This window comes from Pristis pectinata, chromosome 1, assembly GCF_009764475.1.
Source record: "Pristis pectinata isolate sPriPec2 chromosome 1, sPriPec2.1.pri, whole genome shotgun sequence".
In the NCBI taxonomy this organism is placed as follows: domain Eukaryota; kingdom Metazoa; phylum Chordata; class Chondrichthyes; order Rhinopristiformes; family Pristidae; genus Pristis; species Pristis pectinata.
Genome location: NC_067405.1, coordinates 29,881,030 through 29,895,075, shown reverse-complemented (window position 1 = coordinate 29,895,075; position 14,046 = coordinate 29,881,030). Strand labels below are relative to the sequence as shown.

Below are 14,046 nucleotides of genomic sequence, written 5' to 3'. Positions count from 1 at the left end.
TCTGTGAAAGGGCCTAAAGAGTTAATGTTTAAGGTCAAGGACCTTTCATCACCTTTCCTCTTCTGATGAAGGGTTTGCAGCCTGAAACATTAGATCAGTTTCTCTTTCCACAAATGCTGCCTGACCTGCTGAGTGTTTCCAGCATTTTATGATTTTCTTTTTGCTTCTGGATGAAGATGGCTGCGATCAAAACATTCTGTTTTCACCATTATTGAGGATAAAGATGTTAATGGAACCTCCTCTTCCTATTACTTGTATAACTGTTCGCCACTATTAATGACTGGGTGACCAAACTGTGGAGTTTAGGTAAGTGACAGCTCAACTCTGCCTATAGCAAGCTACTTTTAATATTTATCATACAGTAGTCCTGTTTTGTAGCTTGGCACTGTATATTCATGTGTTCTTTGTGCTTCTCTTGACATGTTGCTCCATACTACTCTGAAGCATGCTTTATCTCCTACCTTGGAAATAAAGTCTGAGATGAACTGGGCCATGAGGTTACTGATGATGATCCTTTTGCTCTAAAGCTTCATGGATGTCTAATTTTCTGTTGCTCGATCTTTCATGAATCTATGCTACTTAAATGTTACTGTCGTATTAGATTTTGTCTCCAGTGTATGTAGGGTACTGAATTTCAACACTGAGTGCAGAGCTAGCGTTTAATTGCATAATATTTGCAAGGCTGAGTGATGAAAGAGTTTAAAGACCCTCTTCCTATCCCTGCACAGTAACAGAGCCATGGTGCAGATGGTAAGCGAATTAAAAAGTGTTGCTGCTTAAATCCTTAAAAATGAACAGTAGGAGTTAGATGTGATCATACAACAAAGTTTAACACAAAGCCTCATCAAACATCAGAGTCTGAATAAGTATCTGTGAGCACAAAGGGGCACTGGCTAGTTGTGTCTTCCATGGTTTTGATGATCCCCAGACTCCTCAAAGAGGCCAACCGATTACAATTGGACAAGCTGCAAGAAGAATGCTCAGCATCACAGCAGCAACACAAGGTTCCAGTTCAAGTGCAAAGAGGTAAATGCAGGAATATCACTAGTGGTAATTTCTCAGCTTGCAGTCACACCACAGCAGACCCAGTTTTGAAGCACTCTGGTAATGATAGAAGGTGTGGGAAAGGTCTCTAAAGAGTGAGTATTGATGAAGCCATAGAACAAAGCCAAAGGGGATATCATGAAAAGCAACAGCAAGGGAAAAGGAGGATACAGTGATAAAGGTACACATTTGAACACAAAAGTGAGGAAAGGAAACAAGGAATGTACTGAATGTGCGTTTTCTCCAAGAGGGTGCAAAGGAGTTAGTGTGCCTGCCAGAATGCCAGTGATATGAAATAGATGGGGATAAGATATGCAAGTTACAGGAAGACACTTGAGGGAATGGTCACTGTCAAATAGCACTTAAGCCAGAGTGAAGTTGAGGCACAGAATCAAGGATGTGCCAGTTAGAGACTCACCAGCATCCAGAACAGATGTAACCGAGGTGCTGGACACTACACAGTTGGGAAGGTTTCAGGAGATCAAGAAGCTTTTGATATAGTTAGGTCTGTTTCTGTAAAAATATACGTTTACTTATATTCTTGAATGTAACTAGACTTATGTTCGTGGCTAGCATATGCTATCAACATGTACTGGTTTTTAGCATAAATACTTTTGCCTGTTTGTAGAGCGTTGCTTGTTCTTTTGTTCCATTTTAAAAGGGAATTTGTATGGTGGACATATATTGATTTGCAGCTTAGGTGTGCTAGCTATTAAGTGTAAATGTTACTTTAAAGTTGGAGTATCAACTTTACCTAAAGAGTCTCTCTCAAAAATAGTTAACCATTGCAACTTTGAAGGCATCTAGCTTCATTTCAGATGGTACAAATAAAGATATTTCCTTGATGAAGCTTCTAGCCTGTGAGTTATGTAATACCCTGTCGTACATGTACAAAAAGAACCCAATATAGTGGACTTGGTTTAATTTCTGTTGGCAAGGAAGAGATAAGCATCACACTTTTGATGATGTCATCATATATGCAAACAATGCTGATGAAATATTAAGCACATGAGGATGAATTGTACCTGAAAGTGTCTGCTCTAATGTCATTTTGGGTGGGACCTCTACCGAAAATAGTACAAGCATGTAAAATATGCACAAAATCGATTTCACATACAATTCACATCTGAAAATCGAATGCTATGTGCTCCAATTTCTCAGCTATAATAGCTTTTTGCTTCACATTTGATAATTGCTTTTCTGTGGAATTTATTGTTAATTTTTTCCTGCTGGTAGAGGTAAAACAAACTCCTTATGCTGTTTTACAATGGCACTTTGTAACCCTTGTGGAATATACATAGCACATCAAATTGTTTTTTCAAGCTACTTTGTAGCATACATTTTTTTTATTAGAAGATGGCATACTGCATGTGCCTGCAGCTATTTAATAGAACGATAAAGTGAAGATTCCATATACATATGTAATGATTAGCTGCGCTCACACGCAAGACCTTGGGAGGGTGAATCATGACTTTGAGTAGGGGCACTTGTGAGCTTTGTCAAATTGGAATGAAATCCTGGAGCACAGAAAACATGAAAAATTTAAAAGAGGACAGCTTGATACTTTTCAACGTATTAGATTTCAGAAACAGTAATCTTACTCGTAGCCAATGAACTAAGATGGGCAATAAAAAAAAATCAAATGAAATTTTAAAGGACACCCTAGAGGGATGGCTATTTTAGCCTTGAAAGTGTTCGATGAATATATCCTGAAACAGCCTCCGTTAATATGTTACAATTTTCTCTGAACCAACTAAATTTGGAAGAGTTTGGGTTTTTTGCAACATTTATGTAGTTTTAAACAGACAGGACACAAAATGACTAGAGAATGTGATGATCTGGCTGATACACTTTCCATACCTATCATTTGATCTTGGCATGTTGATTCAGTGATGGCTTCCTTTGCACTTTCTGGGTTTGTGTTTATTTCCACCTTGGCACTTAAAATCTGCAGTAATAAAATATATGTTAATAAAATCTCCAAAAAATGATCCACGAATTGATTACAAAACAACTTTTGCTCTAAATCAGATCCTCAGGTGACTATACTAACTTAGCTTCAAAATATTCTTTCATACATCTTGGATGAACAACTTTTTCTTCAATAATATAATGCAACACTGTGAATTATAATAGCACCCATCAAAAGACAGTGCTCTACTTAGCTGTTTCTGTTCTATTTAAAAGCTAACTAATATAACTGAGATTTAGGCAATTAATAGGAATATGTCACTGAAAAGTTCAGACTTTTATCTATAATAGCAAAAAAATGCCAAACATAATTTTGTAATCCAGAAGAAAAAAAAGCATAGTATTAAGTACAGATATCAATGCTTCATTTTATATTTTTGAATCAAGTGAAGCGTCCAATGAAATTAGTTCTTCCAGTGGTGCAGTTTAGAATAAGGCAGATTTATGTACCACTGGAAAAATGCACCTATGTAGTACTGCAAAGTCCCATTCATATAAACAGTATTATGAATTTTTCAGACACTTTTGTTACGGACTCAGTGAAAGTCCCTTTAAGATAGAGAGTGTGTGTGTATGTGTGTGTGGGGCGTGCTTACGTCAATAGAAGATAAAGGACGTAATGACGTTGTTGAAGAAGTTAGAAGAAGAAAGAAGGAGAGAGAGAGAGAGAAGGGAGAGAGACACCAGCCTGCTTGTTTTCTCTATCGATGGATGAGAAACAATAACTGTGTTTGCTACTGAAATCCATGTATGGAAGTTGGAAGTAATCCTGTGGAGTTCACTTTGTTGCTGACCTGTAGAAGGAAACAGGTATTTGTGTGTGGACGACCACGATTCGGATGCTTTTCGAGGTGAGGAAGTCACTACCGAGTAAACACTGAAGTGTCGTTTGGGTTCCATCGTGGAACATTTGGATTTCGTATTTACTCTCTCTATGTTTCTCTACGTCTACGTCTTATCTTCAGACAACGGTGGTTGTTGAAGAAGCCCTTGCTCATGTTTCACCTTATGGCTTGCGGAACTGAACTTTAAGAACCATTCCGGAACTTGGAGTTTGGGACTTTGTCACACACACACACACAAAGAGTTTAGTTTTGGGGTTAACGTTCGAGGTTTAACATTTTTGAATTCTAACATACTAACATTTTTACTTTTATTTTACGTATTATCATAAGTAGTGATTAATAAAATAGTTTTTAACACTAAATCATGCTCAGTGTGTTTCTTTTGTTGCTGGTTCGTGACACTTTCCCAGTCCCCAAGATGTCTGTGCATCAGCAATGGTTATGAAGGTTTCAGGAAGTTAGGATGGTATAGACAGATTAGCACCAGCAAAAGTTGGCTCTTGAAGTTTTTTGTTGCCACCAGTAGTAATACAACAGTTTTGTTACAGGTTCCAGCCTTAAACTGGTCATTATATGATATCATATGCAACTATTAGAACTTAGTTATTTGCATATTGCATTCCAACAAGTGACAACAGAGATCTAAGCATATTTGCCTCCATGTGTTAATACAGCTCTGCTGTCCAGTTGATAATATTTTAATTTTAAAAATGCACTTCTGGAACATTGGATCATACATGAATTTAAGGGCACAGTTTTCCCTGGAAATGTCAGAACCGAACATAATTAAACATAATATTTTTCAATGGGCATATAACTGTCTGAACAATGAAACCCAAAAATACAGTAAATCACCCTGGGAAAATATTACCAATATTACCAACAGGGGTAATTTTTGAGATCTTCTTTGTTTGACACGTTAATAAATAATCTAGAACAGGGAATCTACAGTTAAATGTGCCGATGACAGTGAATGACTAAAAGGCTGAATGGCGCAAGACACTGGACTATTTGCATCTAATTAGGTTTTGGGCAGATAGATGGCAAATCAAATTCAGTGCACAAGAATGCAAGGTACATGGATAGGAGATAAAAATTCCACTAAAGGGCTCTTAATTAACATACCTGTATTTGGAAAAATTAAAGAGGATTAAGAATCTCAATTGACAATAAACTGAAGCTTTTGTAACAAAATTCAGAGACTGTAACAGAAAGCAAATGTTGTGATGTATTTAATGGTCAGTTTTGAATCAAAATGCCATTCTTTCACATTTAAGTACATTGAAACTCTGGTCCTGCAACACAAAACCTATGGATAACAACTCAGTCTAACCCACTTGTTTTTATTGTGCCTGTGATAGTAGGCTGTTGGATGGAATCACCTCACAGCACTTCATATCAGTTGAGAGGACAACAGTTCAGAGTTTTCCCAGCCTTGAAAGTATATTTATCCACTAATTTTCAAGTAGATTTTGAAAAAAAACCAACTATGCCAGTGCTAGAATCGAAAAAGGAAAAAGGAAAGAATGTAATAATTTTGGATTACAGGCCATTCAGTCCTTAGGCATGTTCTACCATTCAGTGAGGTCATAGCTGAACCATGCCACTCCATGGTGCAAGGGGGAGAGCTTGAGATCCTTGGGGCAGGAGATACCTATTCTAGATGACTGGGTTGTGCCTCAACAACACTGGGATCAATGTCTGTGTGGAATGGTTCACTTGAGTCGTTGGGAGGCAATTAGAGTATATTGGAAGCTACAAAAGATACAAGTGACTGTGGGACATACTTGATATATGGGCATTTCTGAGTACGATTCAGGCTATTATCTGTGGAGTTTTACAGAAAAATTTATGGGGTTCTTTTTACAGTCCAGCTAACACTTGCCACTACATTTGGGAAGGCGAGACTGACAAGGCCCACGCAGATGAAATCTTGCGGCAATGCTGGACTGTTTCCAATCGGCCTTAGCCTTTGTATGCAGTTCTGCTGCTGAGCATCAAAGTAAAGTCTTAGATTTTCTTTAACATTCATTACCATTACACATTATTTATGCATGCTCTGCAGGCATCCTTGTTTGATATTCTCATTCTGAAATTTGAAACGCTCAAAGTTTGCAATGAGACAATGACCCAGATCATACTTGAGACAGCCCAGTCCTCAAGTATGCCCTCTGGCTAGCCCCTAACAAGCTCGAGATGCTGCTGAGGCAGCTTTTCACAACAAGGACTGAGATGTGGAATCTGAGGCTCTGGCCATGGACCACCTTAGTGGCCTTGTGACAGCTTAGGCTGTTGAAGGTTTTGTCAATATTTCCTTAAAAAAATATAAAAGTTAGTTAAAAATTCATTAAACTAATGTAAATCAGTTAAGAAAAAACATGACAGGGGTAACACCAACTGTGGATGAAATGGAAGGTCAGTTGTGCTGGTATCTGCCCTCCGCTGTGTTCCATACTTCCACACTCAATTGTATGAAGTAAAGAACATACTCGCGGGAAGAGGATGTTGCTGCCAGTTCTCTAATAATCTGCTGGCCAAAGTTAGTATGAGTTTGCCCAAGTGGACTTTGCTCTGCTTATGTATTGAATTATAGTTACATTAAATCTTAAGATTGAAAATGGTCAATTGAATTTTATATGCATAAAAAATTCTATGAAAGTATATGTACAGGACATCACAGAATCCTTTCCACCTATGACTATATTTTCCAAGAAAAATTATAAAATCACTCAATATTCTGTCAAAACTCTTGTGTAAGGATATCTAATGCACATTCCAGCATCTCTCATACCTTCTTTATAGCAAGATTTTCACAGAGATGTAAATGAATAACATAATACAGGGTTACTGATTCACAGTACATTGGCTTTGCTGTTTCCACTGAGACCTATCCACATTGATTATCCAACAACAAAGTACCATTGTGTAATTCCAGTAATAACAGATGGAGCTAACAGAGTGTACATCACAAAGTCATAATGCATTCTGAAGTCACCCTATACCCATCTGTTAGACCAAGTCCAACCCTCAGGCCTGTTGGTGTGCTTCAGTCAATATCATTTATGTACAACTCTAATATTTGCATTATCATAATTTCAGGGTTCCAGTTTGCTCTCTCAAACTTGGGACACCATTATGCTAAGGCTGGCACAATTTGTTTGGTTCTTTGCAGCCTGTCCAAATTATGAGATGTTATTTCATTTGCTTTTCTCTAAATTACCAAGTTAGCTTAAAATAAGACCTCTCTATTTATCGTTCTGTTTCCTACTGATTAGAAGTAGCCAGGAAGCAGACATTTTCTGCAATATCTGCTCAGTAATTTTGTGAACAAGGACAATGTTATGTTATGCTCTCAATTAAGTCTGCTCAAAGCATCTGTTCCAAAGCCATCATAAACCAAGCATAAAGCACAGATAAAAGAGATGACTGGGAAAGCCTAATAAATGGACAGGAATCTGCCTTTAATGTAATGGATTGTAGATGTCTTGTATTATACATTCTAAACTTTCTACTATTAAAAAGCAATGGTTATATAGCAAATGAATAAGAGTGTCCTCTACTATTCACTTCTACTTTGAAGTATAATTTTTCTTCATACCATGGATTGCATCATTTCAAAAAACTGGAAAACTAATTTTCAAGTAAAGGCAATTTTGATTAGCAACTTTTTATAAATAAAATGCATTTGAATTTTGATAAATGTATTCAATTTTTGGGAAATAATCATTAATTACTCTGAAACTCTTACAATTTTTATATGATTACTGCAGCAGAACATATAAAAAGGCCGAGTAATAAGAAAGTCTTTCAAAATACAAAGTGTCATTCTTTCATGATGAAATGATGTACAAAGCTCATTTTGCAGGGTAGATGCACTAAGACAGAGTGAGGCAAAATGGATTTTTCAAGATGAAGGAGACAACCTGACACGGGTCAGAATTAATTATAAGATATTCTTAACTGTTTGAATTTACATAATTCAAATGCATCTCAGCACTTCTTGCATCATAATTTTCAGCTAAATGCAGTAAAATGCACCCAAATTATAACCCTTTATGGATTTCCCTACTGACAAAAATGAAAAGCATTAAACATTTTCTCATCACTGTTGTTTAAAAGGAGAAAAATTACATCTCTTATGTGCTTCCTTACAGAAGCCATACTTCAGTCTGTCAACCTCATATCAAATGAACCACAGTTGAATTAAGTGACTGTGATAAGGGGTTATACTTTACTATCAAAGTTCCAGATCAGAAGGATTAAATTTCCTGCATGTTGCACATTTCCCGACTTCCAATTCACTCTCCTTTCGATGACAATACAAGGTCAGTATCAGATACACTCATGCGTCTCAGCACAGTTATTCTAACTAATTGCAATAGCATTTTGGTCTCAAAAGCATTTTTGAAAACATTTACCAATGATAAAATTTATCATTGGATTTAAAAAATAAGGTTATATTTTACATGGTTGTATTACTACATGAACAAGGAGTTCTAAAAATATATACATTAAATGGTAAAATGTTGGAAATAGGAGAATTCTGCAGTAAGCTTTCAACTTATGTTCTAATATAGTTTTAGCAGAATTTATTGAAACATTCAAAATATTTCCTTGCAAGTGTTAGAAATTAATTTTATCTCTCATTTTCTTAGGTTTCCTCATTTCACATACCATCCCTTGACTTAAAGGACAAGCAAAAAAATGCATTCCCTGGAGGTTTTGCGGAACTCAAGGAGATTGCTCAAAATTGTTTAATAAATTGGTCAAAACGTTTTAGTGAGCAGTATGACTAAATATGAAATTTAATACAGACAACTGCAAAATAGTACTCAAAGGAAGGAGACAGAGCTGGGACACAAAACCCCATGAATGTATAGAAATATCTAAGGATCATGCCTAAAAATCTCAGCAGTCTCATCATTCAACATGTTAAACAAACAACAATCAAAAATTTCAAATAGATTTTTGAAATATACAGCTAAGTATACTAAAAGTCAACAGAAATCTACACAGAATTCCAGTCGGATGGAAATAGTGCATCCGGATATGAACTTCGATCCACAAAAGGAACACTAGAGGGAAGAGCCATGGGACTGATTTCTTATGCCTCTAGTCTGTGTTCTTAAGATAAGCTGGAGAAACTGGGCATTCTGGTCAGGAAGGAGATATGCAAGAGATGATTTTACACAAAAGTATTATAATTAATGAAATGGAAAAGTTTAGAAAATTATACCACTTTAACCCAAATTTCAGTACATAGGACAGTTTTTTTTAAAGAAGATAAATGTAGTATCAATGCAATGACATTCATTACACATGGGAAGAACTTTGGATTCCTTTAGGAAATAATTAGATGTTAAAGTAGAAAAAAAATCAGGAACTTTCTGGATAGAATTTAAAATGGATTAAGTGACATGTCTTACCTTTAATTATCATGCAACTCACATAACGTTGTGCATTGGCTTCCCTTAGAGAACTTTTCCATTGCATTAGGGCCAAGTCCAAATGATATTTTCCAACCCCACCCCCAACATCCAATCCTGCCAACTAACCTTATTACCATAATTTACAGGCTGCTAACAAGTTGTAAAAATGTGGGTTTTGTAACATGTGACTTTCAAAATATGAGTCTTTGTTAGTACTTGGTTAAAGAAAACAATTATAATATTCTTACAAGACTGAGGCATTAATGCTTAACTAGCAAGTGAATACTTAGTCACATCAATGTCTAATAGCTCATTAATGCTCATAAGTAGTTATGGGAAATACCTCAAAGAAATTTGAATAATCTGATTTTCCCAAAACAGGCAGTAATATCGCACAGTTGGCAGATTTTTGGTAGAGTCCCCCCCAAGTATGCTGAAGAAGAAACAATAGTGGTAATTTGCTGCAGAAACTAAATATCTATTTAGTTAAATGTCTATAACTTAAAGCAAAGTGAAAGGGTAAGGAGGGATTATTATGTGCAACTCAGTATCTGAGAGAAAGCAGTTGTTAAAGATACATGAAAGAAATGTTGCACTCTCAAAAGAGATATCACAAATGCATCCAAAAACATGTTAAGTAAAATTAGTTGATTTATATAAATTATTTAGTGCATCCCATAAGTGAAAAAGAATACATCGTAAGAATGAATTTGCATGCTCAAAATAATCCTTTCTCAATCCTAGTGTCCTTATCTTTGTAAATGTCATGAAATAGCTGAAGGGCAGCCTAACTCACCATTTTTAGCTGCCTAATAACAAAGAACAAAATAATTGTTTGGAAAAGACATTTAAATAAACATAGTTTAGGATGCATACAGGATTGTACAGAACCTGTGATGGATTCCAAAATCATATGCCCACATTTATAACAGAGAACCCAAATGTCTTAAATTTGAAATTGGATGCAGTGAATCCCAGGAATCAGCAAGAGTCAAAGAATGTCATTTACTAGAATGCCAACTTCTACCCTGCAAAACAGGATTGTGTTACAGAATGTGATTATAGTGATCTTGAGGGGCTAGTATGAGATACCAAGCATTAGTGATGATACGATTGTGATTGTGTGATGATTGATGAAGGACCTGCTGATGAATGTTGTTAGTCCATCATATTGAATGACCTATCTAAAAGTGGGGCTGCAAGGAATCCTCAGAGCAGCAATGAACAGGAACAAAATGTATTAACAATTTTACCAATATCCTTTAAACTCACTTTAATGCTTTTCCTCAACTCAGCAAAGCGAAGAAACAAACATGGACTACATGAGATATTTTCTAAACAACTGACAGTAGTTCCTATCACAGTTTATGTTAGTGAAAAGTTATCCATTGTTAAGTAGTGAAAACCATGCAAATTCACATCTTTATAACATTATGTTGCCTAGAATTAGGAGAAGATAACATGGGTGCAGAAGTTTACCTTTTCATTCCCTTGGTTCTCGTAATTTAAACCTTGCCAATCAGAGAGTTTCCCTGGAGATGATTCACTCATTTGCCACAATTCAACGTAATTTTCATGTGGATTTGAACTACCTACACACTCAGAATCAATTTGCAACTCCTTCTGTAATTAAAGAAAACAGACAAAAATGTTATAAGAACTAAGAAATGTCTAAAGATAATATTATATAACTATGATAGAAATAGTGCATAAATGACTTGAAAGATTTTAAAACACACATCCATTTTGGATATTAGTGTATTATTTGACAAAAGGAAATACCACAAAGGAATTCAGCTATTGCCTCTTGAAATGCTGACCAAAGACTAAGGTCTGTTAACTTCAATAGTTTGTGAATTAACAACATATATTGAGCTTTTAAGAAATAAAAGTATGCTTTTCATAAGTTACTGGAGTGATGGGAAATAAAGGAAACATTTCCAGTTAATGGACCAGGTAATGTGAGTCCGACACAGCAGCATGGTCTGAGTAACAATTGGGGTATGGCAGCATAACACAGAGGGACCACACCCAACCCTCCTTCTCAGCACACAACACCCCAACAGGTGGCAAAGTTGGGGGCAAAGTTTTGCCAGCTGTGAAATTTATAAATGATTTAATAGCTTTTTAGAGACATTTAAAAAGTATTAAAAATGAAGTTAATATCTCGATAAACAAAGTATTAAACATCTTACACTTGGCTAAAATTCTAAAAGTACTTAAAAACTAAGCTAAAGCAATATAACTAAAAGTATCAATCCCTCTACCTCCTTATCTGCAGGCCTAGAATCCCCATTGAAATGAATAAGGTCTTGAATCCTGCACCAGGCTCGACTTGGCACAGCACAAAAACTCTGGAGGAACTCAACGGGTCAGGCAGAATCTATGGAGGGAAATGAATAGTCAATGTTTCGGTTCAAGATCTGGAAACGTCAACTGCCCATTTCCCTCCACAGATGCTACCTGACCTGCTGAGTTCCTCCAGAGTTTTGCGTGTTGCTTCAGCATCTGCTGTCTCTCGTGTCTCCATCTTGATTTTGCACAGGATCAGAGAGGTGATTTTCCAGTATTTTGCTTGGGAACTCCTGCAAGACTGGGCCCTACTGCTGGACTCCCTGTGGAGATCAGCAGTGCAGTATTGTGATAGATGTGAGTGCCATCTGCCATTCAGTGAGTCACCCATACATGAACATACTTGCACTGAAGTCTGTGACTTGCAGAAAACCTCTGATATCCATCCCAATATTTCTTTAATGTGTAGGTTATATGAAATCATATACCTCAGCAACATGTTGGGTAAAGTCTGAAATAAACAACTTAACCAAAAGATTCCTTTGGTACTGACATGTTAGGCAGTTTGGCTAAACCAACCATTATGCTTTGAGAATGATGACTGACAACCTTTGCAAACAGGTGTGACAAAATAGTTAAGACAAGTTTACTTTCATCGTCCAACTGCTTACAATGTGAAGGACAAGATAACAAAGCCTGTTCATAGTCAAATTAATTAATTGAGTAATTTCTTGGAATAATTGTTGTTGCAAGAAAAGATGAAACTATGCACAGCACCTGTATTGTATTGATATAGACCAGTTCAAGGATGGTTTGGAAAAACCTTGTAAATAGTCAAGCAGACACACATTGCTTTTCTATTCCTCATTCAGATCTACTTGGGAATGCTGAGATGATATTCTCTGGCTACGCTACACAAATTCACTCTCCCCAGAGGTCAGGGATGATCCTGGTGCTGTCTGTGTGGAGTATGCACATTCTCCCTGTGGCCTTGTGGATTTTCTGGGGGTAATCTGGTTTCCTCCTACATCCCAAAAATATATGTTGGCAGGTTAACTGGCCACTGCAAACTGCCCCTGGGGTGTAGAAGAATAGTAGAATCTTGGGAGGGGGGAGGGGGCAGAAGTAGGCAATTGTTGGGAGCGCATGGAGAATAAAATGGGCTATGATAGGAATCGCATAAAAAATGGATGCTTAATGGTTGGCATAGACCCAATGGACTAAAGGTTCTGGTTACATGCTGCATCTGTCCATGACTCTAAGCAACTGGAGTAGAGTGATCTGGTGAACCAAATTACTGAAGTACATGAACCATGACTCAATGCTGATCTGACCAATCATTAGTGATTGGCATGAATAACAATTAATGCTCATATATATTAAATTGCAACTGAAAATTATAGCAAAGGTGTGTTGAAACTCAATGTGTTTCCTGCTTGATTTATTCATTCCACCCATGTGAAAGTTTTGGCATCAGAACCTCTTCCCAATTGTTATATTAGTAATGCTGGTGTCAGACAAAACTACAATTATTTGTAATAGAATAAAATTTGGAAGATGCTCGAGAGAATAACACTTCCTTTAAAACATTTGACAGTTCCATTTTCTTTATCTATTTTTTACACTTTTCTGGATCTTGGGGCATTCTAATTCTACATTTAGGGAGCACTTAGGACATTCAGGACAGGTGCTATGTTTATGATATAGTTATAAGTGGGTACCCCAGTTAAACATATTACCACACTCTCTAGATATGGGATGGGGGCTGTGGTCTTATCAGGCAGCTGGTCTCTTTTCCACAGTACTTACACTGGTAACCTAGTTCATATCTAATTCCAGGCTCATTATGCCAAAGGCATTTATTGGGATAACACCATACTTGCAAGTGTATTGAATTGAAATTTAGTGAAATCATTGTCATCACAATCACTCTGGGATAGATTATTTACAACTCTTTTCTTTTATTAGAATATCACACTGAAAGAGCTCAAACTTACATGAATTTCATTTTGAATCTCTGTGGGTGGCTTCATTTTGTAATTCTTTCCGTGGTTTGCCTGAACACTGATAGAGTTGCTAGGAAATGCAGAGCCATGGGAGTTGCCCTTAGACATGTTCCTGCAGGAAACATGATTTGATCCATTTTCCTTCTGATGAGCTGCCTTCTTATCAACTCTGCAGGTAAAAGTGATTCCACTGATGAATTAGACCATCCTTCTTCAATCAGTCAATTGCTCATTCTATTTTAATGTTGTAAGTAACCCTGTTGTATCTTTCTGTCTCCAGACTCTTGAATGATAAATGCTTCTGACTTCTCCTTAATATAATCTGCCTGTTGCAATTTGAGTTAAAAATATTCACAAGTATTTCTGTACAGAAGTTTGAATGTTGTGGAAATCCAGTGAATAACCCACTTTCATACATTGACTGTGCCAATGTAATACTTGTAATTTTGTTGGCAATAA

General features: G+C 36.5%; 1 protein-coding gene across 4 annotated transcripts in view; it reads right to left on the bottom strand.

The window, feature by feature from the left end:
* The window catches only part of nckap5l (NCK-associated protein 5-like), a 368,519-nt gene that overhangs the window by 58,315 nt on the left and 296,158 nt on the right, over positions 1-14,046 (bottom strand). For all 4 annotated transcript variants that reach the window (XM_052032844.1, XM_052033103.1, XM_052032935.1 and 1 more), the window contains 3 exons: positions 13,579-13,756; positions 10,769-10,912; positions 2,905-2,992 (listed from right to left, as the gene is read on the bottom strand). In XM_052032844.1, the coding sequence (XP_051888804.1) occupies positions 2,905-2,992; positions 10,769-10,912; positions 13,579-13,756 (410 nt within the window). The remainder of the gene's footprint in view (positions 1-2,904; positions 2,993-10,768; positions 10,913-13,578; positions 13,757-14,046) is intronic.